Genomic DNA, 19,645 nt, shown 5'->3' with positions numbered 1-19,645 from the left:
TTATGTAGAGTTACGTGCTAAATTTATGTTTATTATTATTATTATTATTATTATTATTATTATTATTATTATTATTATTATATATATAATATTCATTTTCTATATTATAATCAGAAATATTATTTAAATTTAATTTTCCACCATAAGGAGAACAAAAAAATTCAGATATACCTCCAGCTCCACCAGAATGTACAGTTAATTCAGGTTGTTGATCTAAATATGGTAATATTGATGATTTTAAACATTCTATGTATTCCTTTACACGTGCTATAGTTGTTTTAAATGTTATCTCATTTGAATATCGTCCCTGTTTTAATATACCAGTTGTAATATCACTAATAGCTTTACATAATGACCATGTAAATACACCATGAACTATATTATAAGAACCACCTTTAGATATTGGATTTTCTACGACTGTTAATTTAGATATTGAATTTTTTTTTGTAACAGATAATAAAGGTAATGATGCTTCAGCAGCTATTTGACTCCATGGAGCTGCAGAAAAACAATAACCTTTACAACATAAAGCAATATATTGAGTTGATTGTAAACTTGGATCTCTTAATCTATAAGTACTACCAACTTGAATACATGGCACATATCTAGGGCGAACTAATCTATGAATCATTTGTGAATTTTTGAATACTGAACTTTTATATTGAGCACGTTTAACTTTATTTGTTGCTGATAAAAAAGGCCAAATACCTTTAGTTACAACACCTTTTATATACCATAAACCATCTATATTTCCTGCAGGATCTAATATAGTTTGCCCACCATTACAATCTAAAATTATGTTTACTTGAGTTTCAGCTGGTACACATAATAATAATTCTTTTAATTCACTACATAATAGAACATTGTATTCATCAACATCTGACCCACTTTCAGCTAAATATAATGTTGAATCTGCAGGAAGTAAAGCTTCATCATATCCATCCCCTTCATAAGATGTTAATACATCTACCTGAACCCCATGACCTGCAAAATAGAATAATAATACATCACCAGCTTGTGCATCTCTCGTTAACCAATTAATTGCAGTTAATATATTCCTCCTACTTGGATATATTCGATGATCATGGTGTAATTCTGGAGGTATTTCATCTCTGGGCCAATCTTCATGTAAATTTATATTTTGGTAATTCTCATCCAAACAAATATTATAACCAGAATCTGGTTCAGAATCAGTTAAAAACAAAATATTCCTTGGAGAAAAATCAAAATGTGCTATTAATGTCAAAGCCATTAATTTAGCATCATTTGCACATCCTCTAAGTCCTATTCCATCAATCCCTATATAGTTAATCCCAACTATTACTGCCTTCTTTTTAGGCCTATAATGACCATTTAATTCCATATTCCCACAAAGTGTGAGCCAAGATTTTTTTCTTCTTCTTTACCACAAGCTAATTACTCTAAATTTGGGAAATATAGTAAATTTTATAAATATCCCTCAATTTATTAAATATATTTAAATTACAAAACTGCATTTATAGGCGGGGTTTATTTTTTTGTGTGGACTACACTCGGTTTTTAGCGCCATAATAAACAGTTCAATAAAATACTAAATTCCTTAGAATATAAAACAATAGATCTAAAATTCCATTTTTTCTTCCTTCTCCTTGTATATGTATTAGAAAGTGTCATCTATATTCCTATAAAATTACTAATGTACCAACATGAACACATATCCTCTCCACTCTTTATAATAAAAAAGGAATTATTATGTACATTATTAAGCTATGAAACAAAAGGGAATTATATAATATTTTAGAAAGTCTCTTTTTGTAATGTATCTAATTCTAAAAAAGTTCTAAATTTTTTAGTAAAATGGGATCTAAAACCTGGAAAAAAGGTCACCTTTTATTTAACTAAACAAGATGAAATATATCTCTAATTACGATATTCCAGACAACTTCTATTACAATTTCTGCGCATATTAAATATATAACTATCCATTCCAGCTTATATCCATGTTGTAGTGATAATTCATTGTTTAGCATATCATACAAATCTTTTATAATATCAAGTCTTTGATTTAAAATCTCAGCTCTTTTTGGAATTTCAAGATAATTCCTACAACATAAGTAGTAAGTTTCATATTCTTGTAAATCCCAAAATATATCAGGTGTATCAAGTATGTCAGTTTGTAAATTAATATAGAAACGATTTATAAATAATTCACCAATTCTCTTACTTATATCTTCACGATTATGTTTAATCGTTCCACTTTTCGCAAGACTTTCTGGTAAAGAACGTGTACTTTCAATTGTTCCATCAACAACATTTTCAAACACAGAAAGTTTAACACTTTGACCCATAGCATAGCTATATGCCAATCTCTCTAATATATTATCAGAAACTAAATGAATATTATCGTGTCTAATAATTCGTGAATCCGCCCATACATATGTCATATCGTCATCTTGGTATTCTTCTGATTGGGTAGGTAATGGTTGTTTAATGAATGATTTCAAAATATTGATTATGGCTACTCTCTCAGCTCTTGTAAGATCCCAACCAACAACACATCCAAAACGAAAGATATAGCAAATACGAAGGGATTGTAACCACTTTAAACATATAACTTCACTAAAAGTTGTTTCAATCCTAATTTGTAAGTTAGATAGATTTCCTTGCTTCCATGCATGTAATATGGATGAAAAATCTATCTCATTAGCAAAACAACAAGCCCAAACTGTACCAGCTGGTTTGCATGGGTCTTCTGCTAACTCACGCATAGATGTTTGTATATCTGCTCTTTTTTTAACTGATCTAATAGAGGTTTTGAAAGGCCTACTACTAAAACCTCCATCAGAGTGATATTCAAGATCATTCATTCTTACATATATTAATAAAGTTCCTTATTTACTGAAGTTATTTGTTTTTTTTATAATTTGTAGATATCCTCCTAAATGAAAGACTTCTTACTAGTAATTTCGATACCTGAAAGACATTTATGGCGGTTTATTTTTTTTAGAGGAAAGGCGCCCTTGGGGTTTTGGATATTAACTTTTTTTTTATTATTAACATTTTTATCTTATATAATTCCTATAAGAAGATGACAATTAATGGAGAACAAAGTGAGGTATGTTTTAATTTTTTTTAAATATACTATAGACATATATGATATTAATAGCTTGATCTATTAAGCTAATAACACAAAAGAATACTTTAAGATCAAACCTTAAATCTCCTATAATACTATAAGTAATGATAGTAATAAAATACTAATTAATATTATATATAGATACTATAGAGCCGTGTTATATATATATATATATATATATTTTTTTTGCAGATACAAAATTGTTTTGATGCTGGCTATTATAGCAAAGTTTTGGATTTAGTTCAAATTTTGGAATCAAATAACGAAACTGATTTAGATTTAATTGAAATATTGGAGATGATGAAATTTATGAGTAAAATTGAGTTAAATGAAGATTATACAGTGGAAAATATTAAATCACTATATGAGGATGTTATAAACCAGGATAAAGTTGGTATTGCTGCTACCTGCCTGTATTTTATATATTGCTCACCTGAAGTATCAAAAGATGAAAAGTATGAAGTATTAACAAAAATGAAACAACTATATTTAAAGAAATTTGATAAATCTTCGATCATTGATACTTATCTGATATACATGTACTTAATAGATGGTGATTTTCAATCTGCATTATCACTTACAAATGAATCTCTTCCAAAAACGAAAATACTTAGGGTCTTTATATATTGCCTTATGAATCGTTATGATTTAGCTCATGATATATTTAATCGAATTCTAGAGACATATAGTGATAATGTAAGTAATACAACACAACAGATTCTATCAATGCCAGATTTTAAGGAATCAGTAGTTGTAAGGATAGCAGAAGCATGGATACAATGTCTAAAAGGTGATTATAATAGTGCATTTGTAACATTGGCAAATATACAGACAGATTTTGGTGGAAATTCTACATTACTAACTAAAAATAAGTCAGATTCAACAAATTATGTAAATTATACAGATAAGGATTACCAATCTTGTATTATCTTAAATAGTACAGCTGTAATACATATGCAACGACAACATTGGTCAGAAGCTTTGGAATTGTTACAAATTGCTTATAAACTAAATCCAAAATCGGCAGATACACTGAGCAATCTTATATCATGTTGTTATTTTCTTAATAAACCAGAGGAAGCAGAACATTACTTTAGTGAAATGCAAGTTCTAAATAATAATTATGAAAAGGTTTTGAAGATAAATTTGCTTGATAAGGCTTTTCAAACATGAAAATTTTCGAGAAGTTTATTATTTTAGTATAAGTTTAATGCATAATTTTAGGTATTAATATATATTCCCTTTAAAATATTATAAATCATCATGAGAGAACATAGAGTTTTTAATCTAATTTTATATCCTGTTATTAGTATTCGTTTTAGTCGTCATAATTTGTTATTAAAATAAGACTTGTGTTTATTTATTTAGTTACCTTTATATTGAGGATTTTTATAGTTTATTGTTACAATATATTTGAGACCGCACATATTTACCGTCTATTTCTGGGGTTGATGGCGCCTCTTAAAAGAAAACACCCGCCTAAACCAAACCATGCACTTAAGGACAATCTAAAAAATTTATAAAAAAATTAGTAAAACTAAATAAGGATTTGTGCAATAAATATTAAAAGTACAATTTGTATTATTAATAAAAAAAAATCTTAATTATTATCTTATATTTTATTTTTGGTAAACCATAATCTACTATAAATTGAAGAATTTGAATACTTTGACTTATAGTTTGTGGAGGAAAAACTAAAGATATTTTTTAGATAAATAATAAAGTGGAAGACTTTAGAAGATACTTTGTATAATTTGAGATTGTAAGGAATTAGACGGAAGTTTTCCTTCTAAAATACTTAATAGAGATGGTCTTTGGTAAAATTTGCTATTAAAAATAGATATAAATTTGTAGGCAGTGAATTGCTTATACAATACTTAAAAAAAAAAAAAAAATTGAAGTGTATAATAATAATAACAAACATAAATTTAGCACGTAACTCTACATAAAGATCGAGCTTTATTAGATTATGATTGCGGCATTGGATCATGATGATAAAATTGATTGTGACAAAGGAATAAAAAGCAATTTTGTAAATAATAATCATACTAAAGAAGTATATATATCAACATCGAGTAAGGAAGACACCAATAATGTAGATCAACAAAAAATTGATAAGCTCCTATCTAACAATAATAAAGAGATAGATCTTTTAGGCACCAAAGATCAGATAAATTTCAGTAAGAATACATCATTTAAACCTAAACTTGAAGATAATAATAAACAAAATAAGAGAATTGAAACGATTATTACTGGTTCAGCTACATTAGATACTATAAATAGTTTTGAATCTGGTATTTCAGAATCACTTTTATATCAATATAGTACCTTGGAAAATAGTAATAACCATATGTATAGTAATAATTCTATGAATATCCTACCGAAGATATTAACTCAGTTATCAGACATCTCATCAGATCTAAATATAGATTTATATAAGAAATTTTATAGCATATGCAGACATGAAATAGAATCTATATACAATTATCAAAATGACTCAAATATATCTAGAGAAACAATAAGAAATTGTTGTGAAGCCTTATTAAGTCCATTAAGATTATACCGTTTTTTACTTGGATATGGCTTTAAAATTGATTATGCTACGGATGCATTTTCTAAACATATTAATTGGAGGAAAGAGTATAATCTTGATTCAGTAATAAGACCTTATGTGATAACTAATATGGTACCTAATAATAATATTGAAATGGCTCCATTACATAATATTATAGTAAAATATTATCCATGTAATTTGTTATTAAGGGAAAATGATTCAAAAAAAACTCCATTATTTGATTTATTTGGAAATATAATTTGTATTGAGAGATTTGGTCTATTAGATGAAACAAGATTATTAGGTGCTGTAAAAGTAGAAGAATTATTATTATGGTATGCTTATCATATGGAATATCGATGTATATTGTTAGATAAACTTTCATATGAGAATAAAAATCTTGTCAGAGCTACCTGCATAGTGGATTTATATGGATTAAGTATATCTCAAGTTCATTCATCTCATATGATCAGTATTTTAAGACGAATGATTCAGTTAACATCTGATAATTATCCAGAGGGAATGTCATATGTTATATTTGTTAATGCCCCCAGATTTTTTTCAGTAGTATGGAACTCATTCAAAGTACTACTAGCAGCTAGAACAGTTGAGAAAATTATTGTTTTGGATGATGATTATAAAGATAAATTATTTAGTATAATTAAGCCTGATAATGTTCCAATATTTTTAGGAGGTCTTAGCACTGATGAATATGCGAGTGTTCCAAATAGTGGTACTTTATTATTAGATAGCTTTGGTCTGGGAGATGATAGACAAACTTTATATATAAAGAGGATGAAAAAAGAGAAAATGGTAATCCCAATAAAAAAACCATTTACATTGGTTTGTTGGACTTGGGGTGTATTAGATGGTGATATAGGTTTTTCTGTTAAATTTTATACAATAGAACAAACTAATAAAAGTAAATTATCATCATATCAAAGGAAAAAAAAAGAAAAGGATGATCATAATATAGATAATCATATAAATAATAATATAAAAGTTGATCATGATTCTAATAATAAGAAAAGTATAGAGAATTTAAAGAAACATATAATAAATAATTCAGATTTAATGACATCTTCAAGTTTAGATAAAAAAGAAGAAACTTTAAAAGATTTATCTCAACCCCACTCTTCATTATATCCAATAAGTGATTCTACAATTGATTATCAAAATAAGTTAAATAGTAATTTAGATACAATTACTATGGATTCAGAGGATGGAAATATAGATAAAATTAGTGCTAAAGAAGATATTTCTTCAATAGGAATACATATTTTTCCATCAAATGGAATTAATAAAAAGTCACCTAAAAGCAATCATAAGAAATCTAATGCTAGCAACTTAACAAATGATATAAATAAATTGTCTCTACCTTTATTCAATATAGGTGGATTACAGACATCTGGTTCAATGTCTGCTTTTCATGAAATAACAATAGTACCATTTGGACGCTATGATTCATCAAAAGCACAAAGTGGCTCTTATTTAGTTGATATACCTGGATATCTAATATTACAATGGGATAATTCATGGAGTATATTTTCTGGAAAAACTGTACACTTTGTAGTGAAAACTAATCAATCTTTTAATGATGAATGTGATGCTATAGAAAAACTAGATAAATTAGATTCAGAAGTATGTTCACCCAATATAAAAGATGAAATTTTATGTAATCCGATTATTACACTTCAAAATAATATATCAGAAGTACCAGAACAAAATTCTAAAAATAAATTTACTGAAGCTCCAATATATCCATCAACAAATTCTATTAAGAAATTACCATCTAATATAAAATCGCCTAGTACAACTTTAAAAGATATAAATGATATTGAAGTAAGTAAAAGAATAGATTCTCCAATTATTTCAGAGAATACTTGCAAAATTGTTGATCACACTTATACAAATTCTTCTAAATCTTGCAGGATAACTCATTTTCAATCTCATGAACTACTTTTTCCTACAAAAAATTCCAGAATAAATATAAAGAATAATAGATCAAAGTCTTTAGATGCAAACATATGTGAAGTACATTCAAACCTAGATTTAAATGAAATATCACGAGATGAGTATAAAGATATTGAATATTTTACACGAGGACGTAATTGTACTGATAAATTTCAAAAAAGGACTCAATCTGTGGAATCTGAATGTAAAACTACATCTTCATTTGCTACTGCAATTTCAGTACTGGATGATTTATCTATTGATAATATTGAAATATCAATACCAAATAAGTCGGTATATAATCCAGTAATTAAAAGTGAAGATACTATTTTAAAGTTAAACAACTGTACAAATAAGATAAGTGATAATTTCCATAGTGAATATTTTGAGGATATTCAGGAAGATGAAATTAATAAAAAAAAGAAATCTCATTATATATATCCAGATTCTTGCAATATATCTGTTGAAACATGTCTTTATATTTGTGACCCTACTTTTGAAAATAAAGAATCTCCATTTGAAGTACACTTTTCTAAAGCAGGTGGCTATGACCTTGAGAAAATATCACATGACTCATTACTTAAGAATTTATCATCTATTGGTTTCATAACATCATCATCTTCATCTTCTGCTATGTCATCTCCTATTAATGGATGGGGTAATTCTGGAATATTGTGCAATATGTTACATGGAAGAATTAATATGCTGAAATCAACATGCTCTGAATTGATTAACTCTAATACAGTTCTACCTTTAAAACTAAACTCAAAATCCCAAACAATTTCTAGGTTTCCCCTTTCGTTCTCTAATACAGCTAAAAATTTTAAAAGTATTGCCCATAAAATTAAGAGAAAATTAAGGAAATACAAGGCAAAAGAAAGTAAAACATAATTTTAAACAATTTATTAATATTACTTATGCAAAAGAAATCATTCCAATTTAAATTTTTCTGGATTAGGATCATCAGATTAATATATATTACTTTCATATCATTCCAAGTCAAAATCTATTAATACTGAAATTAGTAAATATCTACACTTAATAACAGTCAATTAATAATAAATAAATGTTTATATATGGAAATATTACTATAATAGTACATTTACTTTGTAATTTTGAACATTTATTATTAATGGAAAACCTAGTTAATAAAATAATGGTAGGGCCTAGCTATTTGGAAAATTATCTAAAGTAAATGATAATAAGTTATTCTAAATATCATGCAATACTTATATTTTATTAATAATTATTAAAGATATATACTAATTAATACCAATTTAGCTTCAATGGAATATTAAAATTGAATAGTGAGATAATTTTTAGTTTATATATTATCACTTTGTAATATAAAAATTTGAAATATTTATTTCAGATTATATAAAATATCTCAATATTACTAAAGTGAATTTTTGTATTATTACTCAAATATTGAGTTTATTAACAACATGCATCTATGATGTATATTAACTTAAAATGATAAAATACTATTTAAATAGAAATACTAAATTATTTTTGAAAATATTATTCTTTCAACTATTTGTTGGGAAATATGATATTGTTTGCAAAATATATAGTATATTTATTATATTAGATCAATTCTGATTATCAAGTTGAAAATTCTAATATACCTTAAGAAATCTAGCTTATAAAGTCACTGTAATAAATACTATTAGTCCAAGAGTCTTGTCTTGAAATTTAATATTTTATTTTAATTAACTATATTATAAAACCTTATTTAAATTATATTAATTAATATTAGAATATATAATGAATTACATATTTAAATAATTTTAGATTCAAAAAACAAATGTTGAATACTTTATATAGATGTACTATATCATATTACTTCAATTTTTATTATTTATATTTCATTTTATCATAAAGTACTCATAACTAAATTACATTATTTAATAATTATTGTAATAATGCAAAAGTCATTCAATATAAACTATTCATACTGTAGTATATCTTATTCTAGTTAACTATAAAAATAAATACTTGTTTGGTTAAATTAAATCTAATATTGAAGTTTTAATAACTTAAATTGTAACTTCATTACTAGTTTCCAAATAAAGACGTTCAAAATACTTAGTAAACTTAAGGTGACCTATTTAACAGTAATTCATCTATTCAAAAATAAAATGAATAATTTTAAAATTCAATATTGTTTTGAATAATAATTGTAAAGTATTGAAAACTCCTCTATTTCTAAAGTAATATCTTAGTTGTTAGTGTATTATTATATATTATAATTTACAGCTATTCCCAATATCAATAATAAAAATAATTTAATTAAACTAATTCATAATAAAGTTTCAAATATTTTTTATAATAATTCATATTGGATATATATCTACTGTATTCTTATTTATAATATTACCTGTGTTAATATAGTCATCTATATTGACTTCAACAATTAATAATACTCTTTAACAATTTACTTTTCATCAATATCATTAGGGGGTATATCTGTAAGATCCAAAGCACTTCCAGTAATAGTTTCCCATAAATATAGAACATCTTCTGTTAATGTTTCAAAGTGTGAAGTTGCATCACATGATCTTGATATAAATATATTATCAAAATGTTCATTTCTAGACTGATTCATTTCTAAAGGTTTATATATATCTGATATATATACAAATTGTTCCTCTATTGTGTTACCTAGTAACTTTAATGCAGGATTAATTTCCAGTAGAGGATTATCTGTTTCAATTGTTGTTGAAATTATTGCAATGTATTTGCCTTTTAAAGCAACACCATGAGTAGATGATATCATCATTACATATATATCGTGCTTACGCTTGAGTTCATTCTGAGGTATAATAATTTGACAAGATGATGCATTGTTAGTATCTTGTATGGGTGCATTTAAAATGCAGATACACCTAATTACTTTACCTACACATTGAACTTTCGGCTTCTCAAAATTCAGTACATATGAAGGATCACAAATTACCATTTTACATTTAGCTTGGCCATGTTGTGTAGATACTCCAGATACCTTTCCACTTTCATCAAATATGAACTTCTCTACATCTGTATTTAGCATGAATGTACCACCATGTATGGCGCATAGCCGTGAAAAACCCTCGGGTAGTCCACCTAGCCCATATACTGGATATATAAATGGAGATTGACCATAACGACTAATACTCATCATATACAGCCTAATTTTATCCAATGTTTCCCCAAATGGTCTTTCTATGTAATCATCTGTTGTATATAAAGCTATAGCATGACCTATAAAATCAATAGTTGTATTTGATAATCTAAAATAGCTGTATATATCAGACATTGTATTTCCCTCACGATCAAATCCCATATGGGTACTTTTATCATCATCTTCCCAATTCAATATGAATGAAAAAAAAGATCTGCAACTGTTCTTTTCCATTAATCCTAATAAGGGACTCTTAATTGCCTCCATCTCTGTTGCAGGTACTTTATGGATAAATTTAGGACCAAATAAGAGGCCTCCTCTTTGAAATTGGTACACATATGTACCTTCTATAACCTGCCATTCTAAATAACGAGTTACATGAGTTTTCAATAATATTTTTACCAAATCTCCACTAGCCATGACAAATTTTGGAATCAAGTCAACATTCCAATCACGATTTGCACCATATGAAGCAGGTGGTTTTGCACCGGGACGGAATTTATTATATAATGTAGTTAAATTTAAAGATGCAGACTCACCACCATAATAATTATTACGATCTATATGTAGAACTTTCTTTCCCGATGTAGATAGTAGACCACTCAAAATACATTCAGTCAAGCCAGTTCCACAGATCACAACATCATATTCTTCATCCATCTATCCAAGATTTGCACGCAAAAAAAATGTTAAAGTTGTCTCTAGTAATCTTTTTTTTAAGAAAGAAAAGAAAGTCTGTTTCTTTAAAAGAAGAGTAATTAAACACAATCTTCCAACTAACAAAAAGTACCAATGTAACACAAAACCGCCAAAAATAATTGGCGGTAATTTAATGAATCTAAATAATTATCTATATATATATAATTAGCCTAAAAATCCATTTAAAAAAAAAAAAAGAAAATCAAGTATTGGTTATTATTTCTAAATAATTAGAAAAGTTTCGTGTTAATTAAATGTTATATTATTGAAAAGTTATTGGAACTTGATATCTTGCTAATACTTTAGATCTTAAAAACTATACGAACGGTATTGGTTAATTAGTATAGGAAGATTAAATGTCTGAAGAAAGAACTATTCAGGTATTTCCAGAACTTATAGATGATGCATTTGTACTATCAAGATGTGAGTATAGATTGCAATTGTCTTTCTATACCCCAGATTTGCATATCACAAGAGCGTGGTCACTGATAACTAGGGATCAACGTGAAAGCTTTAATAAGTATGCATCAGCTTTGGGTGGACATATCATTCAAAGTGTATTTGATATATCTAAATTGTCTCATGATCAGGGATTTGATAGTATATTAAATGAATCAGTCATTATTGTAAACCCACATACAATGGTATTTACAAATGGTGCACTATCGCCACCAAATGGCTTTGAGGCAAATCCAAGTGGGTTATATCGTTTTATAATATTTACATTAGCTTTAGGCCCTATTTTGACAGTTGATAGTTCTGATTTAACGAAGATGTCAGCCCCATTCCCATCCGGATATATGTGCCGAACTTGGCAGGATCCAAATGTATGCTATGTTCCATCACCAAATTACTCATTTTCAGCAAATTATCAAGTTAAATTCAGTGAACAAATTTTACCTACAATTCTATTGGAAATAGAATTTAAACCACTAAGAATTGAAATTTCGCAGCCTCTATGCGAGATGTGTGAAATAAATTTATCAACTATATATTGTGGGTCGGATAAAGCCCATTTGTGCTCTTCTTGTGATGAAGCACATCACTCTTCTACCAGGTTACTTTCAAAACATCAAAGAGTTCCAGTATCTCAAAGTCCATATCAATTTGGATTTTGCCCTCATCATTCCACTGAACGTATAGACTCTGTATGTATGGAATGTTATATCCCATTATGTCCTCATTGTATTCTTATAGGACAACATTCTTCAGGGGATGCAGCAGAACATATTCTTATATCTACGACTGATGCAATTAGAATGGCTTATTCTGGTTCTTCTCAAAGTGACTTAGAATTATATAAAAGGAAACAACAATTAGTTGATTATCTCTCAAGTCGCAATGATTATATTAATAATGTGAGATGTAACTATGATGAAATTCAGGAAAGAATTGAATTGGCATCAAAAAACTTATTACAACAATTGATATCTTTACGAGATCGTAAAATTTCTTTTCTTATGTCTGTAAAACGTCAGTTATTGACTGAATTACTTTTAATAGAATGGATGGAAGCTTTTTTTGCTCATCTTAGATTAGCATTATTACCATCAGACTTCCTTGTATATTCACATAGGCATGATCTTGTATGTAGTCACTTTTTTGGTGATATATCAAAAATTGTGATATCAAATGAAGTAATACCATCATGGATTACTGAAAGATTCTTTGTAGATGGTGGATTATATATTGAATCTAGAAAAAATGAAGTTGTAGCACTATTAAATTCATCTTGTGAAGAAAATACTGAGAAAAAGGAAAATAGTTTATTAGAGAAAGATGAAAATAACACTAAAACAAATACAGAATATTCCAAATTTTCACAAAATACTAGCGCAAAGTGGTTGGAGTTTAATAATGTAGACGAAGTTTCTGTAGGTAATTTAGATGGTCATGTGGCACCTATAGAGCAACAATTATTAACCTCAGAAGAGTATAATTTATGTGAATTACCTGAAATATATTCAATGGCAGCGAAAAGAAGTGAAAATATTTCAGTAACTTGTGCAAAACTAAAAAAATCAAAACTTATTCCAGAAGCTAAGCAAATAGTAGATAGTTTCGATAATGAATTCTCCAATGATTCAAATATATTTGCAAATGATGAATTTGTAACATGTGCAACAAATATAGTTAAACTTAAGCTCAAAGGAAATAACTTTGATACTAATTTGGGTGAAGAAAGTGGACAGATTTTATCAGATTTACTATACGATAATGAAAATGGTGAAATTATTGATAATAACCAAAGATATTTACAAGAAAGAATTGACTCTATATTTATCAGCAAAAATAGAGAAAATAAGATGGAGATATGGAATCCTAATGTTATAAAACCAAATAAAATTGCACAAGTTTATTGGAATAATTTAATAAGTGACCATTATGAACTCATGATTGCTTTATTACATACATCTCCTGCAATGAAAAGAAGGCAGCTTATATCAGATTTTTATGACCTAGCTATCTATATGCAATCATTTGATCACTTTTATCTATCTATTTTGCACTTTGAAATTTACTTTTTAAAAAATATTCCTATAGACTCATTATTACTAACATCCTCTATAATTAATGATATATTTCATATAATATTTAGATCTAGTAATTTATCTCAGAAAGATAGAAAGTTTTTATCACAGCAACTACAAACAACTTTATCAAAGATATTAAATCTTCCTAATGGACCTCTAGAGAAATTTATTGGGAAAAAGACACATAAACAAATATATTATTTAAATAAGACTAATATAAATGGAAGTGAATCAAATAATTTGCCAACTAATGATAATATCGTTGACCAACATGAGATTGATCATAGTTTGGCTAAATTTGAGGAATCTATACTACAATCTATTGAAGAGCTTGTAAATCAGATTACCATGATAGAGTTGAGGAATATTCCAGATACTATTCGTGGTTTATTTTATGGAATTATAGATACAATTGATTCATTTGAAAAAAATAAAAGCAAAGTGTCTAAACCTAGTAAAATATCTTATTGCTCAGATGGAGCTATTTCATTTTGCTGTCAAGTCTTGTTAAATCATTATATAATACCTAGGTTAACCAAGGCTTTAATTGCAATTAATAACTCAATAAATAGTGATCATAATGAACTTAATTCTAAAATTACAGTTTCCAGAAACAGAAATTCTAATCAAGATATTTTGGAATATACTGGAGTAATAACGGAGAAGAACGATATAATATCAAGGATACAATGTTATAGGAGATCTATTTCTGCGTTATCACTATATGTATGGAAATCAGATAATACTCCTAAGATATTATCTATATCTAAGGTAGAAGCAAATTATAAGAAATTGGGACTAGAAATATTTTCTTGGTTTCAAAAGCAAATGATGAAACCAAGATTAAATTCACCTATTAACTTTAATTTAGCTGGAATGCCGAAGAGAGGCATAGATGCAGCGAATAGCATTCGAGATTACATGATTTGGGTGGATAATGCACTAAGGAATCAAAAGCTAAACCCAAAAGGAGGTATGACAGAGAAAGACTTAATTAAATGTGAATGTTTTGAAAGATTACTTCAAATTTCAGTAGAAGAATATGGTAAATAATGTGACATTCCTCAATATTATATTTATACCTGACTTTAGTAGCATTAGTATACTTTGAATTTAGTCAAAATAATCAGATTCTTTAATTAGAATATATACAGGATACATAAGAAGCTGTGGATGAAACTTTAGATACTTCTACACTTCTTGTTAAATGCTAGTATTGAAAAAAATTACCTATAGTTTTAATGTTCAGTTATTCTCCTATTATTCAAATTTAAGACTTAATTGTAAAATTATCAACTATAAATTTATAAAAAAAAAAAAGTACTTTTTTTATATTTATATTAATTCTTACATTCACTTTGAACTATTATCAAGTACTAGTCACTATTTCCCTTAATATATTTACTGGATAATCTGCAATTTGTAATGTTGTCTTTGCATTTATAAATACAGATGATTTTACATTTTGATCAGAATCTGAATCATCTGTTGTACTGAGAGGTGAATTAATAAATGTACGATTTATATTCAAATTATTTCCTGATTTATATGATATCAATTCTTCAAGTTTAATTTTATTCTTTTTGTAAGAGGATTGTATAATTAAATGTTCCAAATCATTAGAAATATTTACATTAGTATTTGTAGCAAAATCAAGCCTTCCACAAAGTTCTTTATCTAATGCTGTAACAAGACAACACATAATTAATGCCATTATAGAAATAAATAAAAAGAATGCCTCAACAACAAAATAAGATCTAAATGTTGAATGCAAAAATGCTACTTCAATGGGTGTTACAATAAATCCAATGTTTTGAATGCAAGTAGCGACTCCTAATGCAGTACCCAATAAATTACTAGGGACACTTATACTAATACATGGCCAATAAACTGTTGCAAATAAAGTATAACCAAATCCAAGGATTGTTATTGAAATTGCAGGATGTAGCTTAAGCATTAAAGTATGTGCAATAGCTAATAAACCAACAGATATTGTCAAAAGTCTACATCTTTCACCAACACGATCAACAATCCATCCTAATATAGGTAAAACCAAAACTGATACTGCATATAATAAACTCATAATTATACCGGCATACTGTCTAGCTGTAACTGTAGAAATATCTTTGTATCTAGTCTCTACAATTAGGGGTCCAGCAATGTAATTAAATGGCATTATTACACTATATGATAATAGACCAAGAATTGCTAAATACCAATATAATCTACCCAATTCTCCAATTTTTCTTGTAATTAAAGTAATTCGATATTTCAAATTACTTCTTTTACTTATTATTTCATCATTTGAGGATACTAAATTCCCATTATCTAGTATAAGTCTTTTTAAATTATTACTATTCACTATTATTTCTGAATTATTCCTAATCTTATCCATATTTAAACACTCTTTGTAATATTTGTTCAAACTAATTAGTACACTGATACTTCCTATTACCAAAATACCTAACCCAAAAACTAAAGTCCAATATACTGGCAATATAGTTGCTATCATCGGAGATAACATATCACTTAATACAGATCCAATTCTCCCAATTGCCAAACATATTGATAAAGCAAGAGCAACCTCCCATTCAGGAAAATATCTGATTAAAAGGGAGTTAAAGGTAATTAAAGAAGATTCAGAACCCAGGCCAAATATACAACGTCCAAGTAACATTATTGATAAACTCTTCATACTAAATCCAAGACTTAAAATGAATTGTCCAGTAATTAAGAAACCAATAAATATACTTGACAAATAGTATAATGAAACACTGTCTATAAGCACACCCGATAATAACGGAAAAATTGTATTTGGAACTGATACCAAGGAACATAATAAATTATAATAATATTCAAATTCTTCCTTACTATAAACAGTTTCAAATACATCGAAAATAAATGGAGCAATAGCTGGAAGGGTATCATTACTGTACATTATACCCATAGTTACCAAACTAATACTAATTAGTAGTATCCATCTTGCAACCATAGGTGATATACATTCAATGTGATCCATTATATTGGATCTAATAAGATCTCAATTCCTAAATATGTGGTCGTTATATACTCTCAATTTTTTAATGCAATGAAATTAAAAAAATTAAATTATGCATGTTAAGGCGGGAAATGCGGCGGTTCCATCTCTAGTAATAATTTAGGTTTTCATTAAGAAAAAAAAATTAAGGGTAATAAGATTCATAAACTAATTAAGGGTACCAATTATAGAATATAGGCTATATTTATAAAAAAAAAATTAAATATATTCATCTAATGGATAATTTTAATATAACAACCATCTTATGAATCCATAGCTTTCTAAAATAGTTAGCTCCACAGAAAATTAATCTTTATAAATTAAAATAGTAAATTTACAAATAAATTAACTATAAAATTTATTTATAATATGTTTAAATTATTATCTGTAAATAAATCATCTAATTTAAATTCTTCAGACCAATTAGAAACCACAGATATTGAGGATTTTTCTTGTTGGTCTAGATCAGGTGGTAAAGTATAAAATGGAATCTTTCCTGTAAACCAATCACTTAGTACAATTATTGCAGCTGTATTTGTATCAGGGATTCCACCCTTATTTATTTTCCCACGTGATCTAGCTACACTAGTTAAAAAGTCATGTGTATCATTAAAATCTGGTAACCTATATAGTTTTAACAAAATTTCTTTAGAAGTTTTTTCCAGTAAAATATTTATTGGATCAAAATAATCTTTTACATTAGTTAATTGAACAGTATTTCTTAATATATTTATAGGATCTGTAGAGTTACCAGTAAATACAACTCCTGGACTATCTACTAATTGTGTAGTTGAGTCTAAATCAATATATTGAAGTTGTCTTGTAATTCCTGCAATTGCACCTACCTTGACGGAACAACTTCTTTTTAAAGAATTAACTAATGAAGATTTACCAACATTTGGATAGCCTATAATTCCAACTGTAACAGATCTAGATTTATCACCACATCTAGCATAATTCTTAATTAAGGACATAAGTGCAGATGTTCCAAATGCTGCAGAACTTGTCTTCAAAAATTCTTCTGATACTCCTAAACCATTTCCTTTAACTTGATTTACTCCATGATCAGAAGATGAATTTATAGCCGATTTGAAAGCTAATGTTGGGAATTCACGCCTTAAATAAGTTAACCAACGCATAGCCACTTCACTAGGTACTAAATCAACTTTATTTATAATGAGAATAAGTTTTTTACCTTGTCCAACAATAGACCTTTCTAAATCATGACATCTATATCCCAAAGGATCTCTAGCATCTAATATTTCCAATATAATATCTGAAACTTCAATTAATTTTCTAAGATCTCGTAAAAATACACGACGAGATGAATCTGCCACTTCATTATAATTTATATCTTCTATTGTACTGCTTTCTTCAAATTTACCTTGCCTTATAATTGCATCTTCATATAAATCATCTAAGTTAGTTAATTTAGATTTTTTTACTTCGTCTATTTCCATTACTTCACTTAATTCTGTGTCCTGTTCCTCCATTTTAACTTCTTCCTTCATATTCTTACGTCTTTGTTCCTTTTCCAGTTTAATATTATCTTGTTTCTTAATTATCTCATTTAGCATTTGTTCCTTAAATGGCCAAGAATTAGGAATTTTAAGTATCTTAGGTTTCCTATTTTTTAAAATTACAGACTTTGAAACTATTTTTTTAACTTTTCGTCTATGTTGAGCTACTTTTTTTTGAATTTTGTACTTTCTTCCAAGTGGAACCCTTTTACTTGTACTTCTTTTCAACTTCATCTTCTATAAACTATAATATTAGGTTTATTAGAGTTTTTAAAGAAAAGGAGTGGAAAGATATAATCCAGATATCACGGGTAGGGATAGTCTCCTTAACATCTATTTCCTCACCGCTTGTATTATACTGAAATTTGTATTCTAATATTAACTAATTATGAAATAATATAACTAATTGAATATCCTATAAATGAATATATTTCTTAATAAAGGTATGAAATAAATATATCAATACTTCCCTACCAAAGTATTTTAAATAGCTAAAAATTAAATATTACATAATAATAGTAATACTATAAAGTACTTAACTTCTATATAAAGAAAGTTTATGAAAAATCAAATAATTATTGACACTGAATATACTAAAATTTATACATAAAATCTGAAACTAAATTAGACAAATAACTCAGCTACAATATATTCTTAAAAAAAAAAAAAAAAAGTGCAAATTTGTTAATATATTGATATATTCCCTATAATATTAATGTAACATAAGTCTAGTCTTGGTTTATCTTGATCTATAGTACTATGTACTTTATATATTTAAATAGTTATCTTATAAACTTTAATCATGTATATAGTCATTAATTTATTCATATTTATAATTATCATTCTTTATAGTAAAGATCATTAATCTGTAATACTACTTTAGAGCTAAAATATTATTAAATATTATTGGGAAATAATCTTATAACCTCATTAATCCTCTTCATTTATATAACTTCACTCCAATATTTCATTATGAGTTTATCCAATAAGATTTTTTAAACCAGTTTAAAAAGAAAAAACCACTTTAGAAATTCTATAAATTGTCTGAATAGCTATAAATAGGATCTAGT

General features: G+C 27.0%; 8 protein-coding genes across 8 annotated transcripts; 3 read left to right on the top strand and 5 right to left on the bottom strand.

Annotated features, from left to right (window-relative positions):
- Positions 1-10: 10 nt before the first annotated feature.
- Positions 11-1,363, bottom strand: cand_001880 (ICE-like protease P20 domain-containing protein; the record flags this gene model as incomplete). The annotated part of the gene is made up of 1 exon (XM_067210436.1): positions 11-1,363. One exon carries the CDS (start codon positions 1,361-1,363, stop codon positions 11-13), a length of 1,353 nt encoding a protein of 450 aa, XP_067068305.1.
- Positions 1,364-1,877: 514 nt separating this feature from the next.
- cand_001870 (uncharacterized protein) lies at positions 1,878-2,846 on the bottom strand (the record flags this gene model as incomplete). Its single annotated transcript, XM_067210435.1, has 1 exon — positions 1,878-2,846. The coding sequence occupies one exon, from the start codon at positions 2,844-2,846 to the stop codon at positions 1,878-1,880; it is 969 nt and encodes a 322-aa protein (XP_067068304.1).
- Positions 2,847-3,219: 373 nt separating this feature from the next.
- Positions 3,220-4,288, top strand: cand_001860 (coatomer epsilon subunit family protein; the record flags this gene model as incomplete). Its single annotated transcript, XM_067210434.1, has 3 exons — positions 3,220-3,225; positions 3,266-3,271; positions 3,308-4,288. 3 exons carry the CDS (start codon positions 3,220-3,222, stop codon positions 4,286-4,288), a joined length of 993 nt encoding a protein of 330 aa, XP_067068303.1.
- A 796-nt stretch (positions 4,289-5,084) lies between these two features.
- On the top strand, positions 5,085-8,513 carry cand_001850 (CRAL TRIO domain-containing protein; the record flags this gene model as incomplete). Its single annotated transcript, XM_067210433.1, has 1 exon — positions 5,085-8,513. The coding sequence occupies one exon, from the start codon at positions 5,085-5,087 to the stop codon at positions 8,511-8,513; it is 3,429 nt and encodes a 1,142-aa protein (XP_067068302.1).
- Positions 8,514-10,059: 1,546 nt separating this feature from the next.
- cand_001840 (GDP dissociation inhibitor family protein) lies at positions 10,060-11,445 on the bottom strand (the record flags this gene model as incomplete). Its single annotated transcript, XM_067210432.1, has 1 exon — positions 10,060-11,445. The coding sequence occupies one exon, from the start codon at positions 11,443-11,445 to the stop codon at positions 10,060-10,062; it is 1,386 nt and encodes a 461-aa protein (XP_067068301.1).
- Positions 11,446-11,840: 395 nt separating this feature from the next.
- cand_001830 (B-box zinc finger domain-containing protein) lies at positions 11,841-15,071 on the top strand (the record flags this gene model as incomplete). Its single annotated transcript, XM_067210431.1, has 1 exon — positions 11,841-15,071. One exon carries the CDS (start codon positions 11,841-11,843, stop codon positions 15,069-15,071), a length of 3,231 nt encoding a protein of 1,076 aa, XP_067068300.1.
- A 316-nt stretch (positions 15,072-15,387) lies between these two features.
- On the bottom strand, positions 15,388-17,037 carry cand_001820 (major facilitator superfamily transporter; the record flags this gene model as incomplete). Its single annotated transcript, XM_067210430.1, has 1 exon — positions 15,388-17,037. The coding sequence occupies one exon, from the start codon at positions 17,035-17,037 to the stop codon at positions 15,388-15,390; it is 1,650 nt and encodes a 549-aa protein (XP_067068299.1).
- Positions 17,038-17,417: 380 nt separating this feature from the next.
- cand_001810 (uncharacterized protein) lies at positions 17,418-18,809 on the bottom strand (the record flags this gene model as incomplete). The annotated part of the gene is made up of 1 exon (XM_067210429.1): positions 17,418-18,809. The coding sequence occupies one exon, from the start codon at positions 18,807-18,809 to the stop codon at positions 17,418-17,420; it is 1,392 nt and encodes a 463-aa protein (XP_067068298.1).
- Between the last annotated feature and the right edge of the window lie 836 nt (positions 18,810-19,645).

This window comes from Cryptosporidium andersoni (assembly GCF_001865355.1).
Source record: "Cryptosporidium andersoni isolate 30847 chromosome Unknown contig_26, whole genome shotgun sequence".
Classification (NCBI taxonomy): Eukaryota; Apicomplexa; class Conoidasida; order Eucoccidiorida; family Cryptosporidiidae; genus Cryptosporidium; species Cryptosporidium andersoni.
The sequence above is the reverse complement of the archived record's forward strand: the minus strand, read 5'-3'. Positions and strand labels throughout refer to the sequence as shown.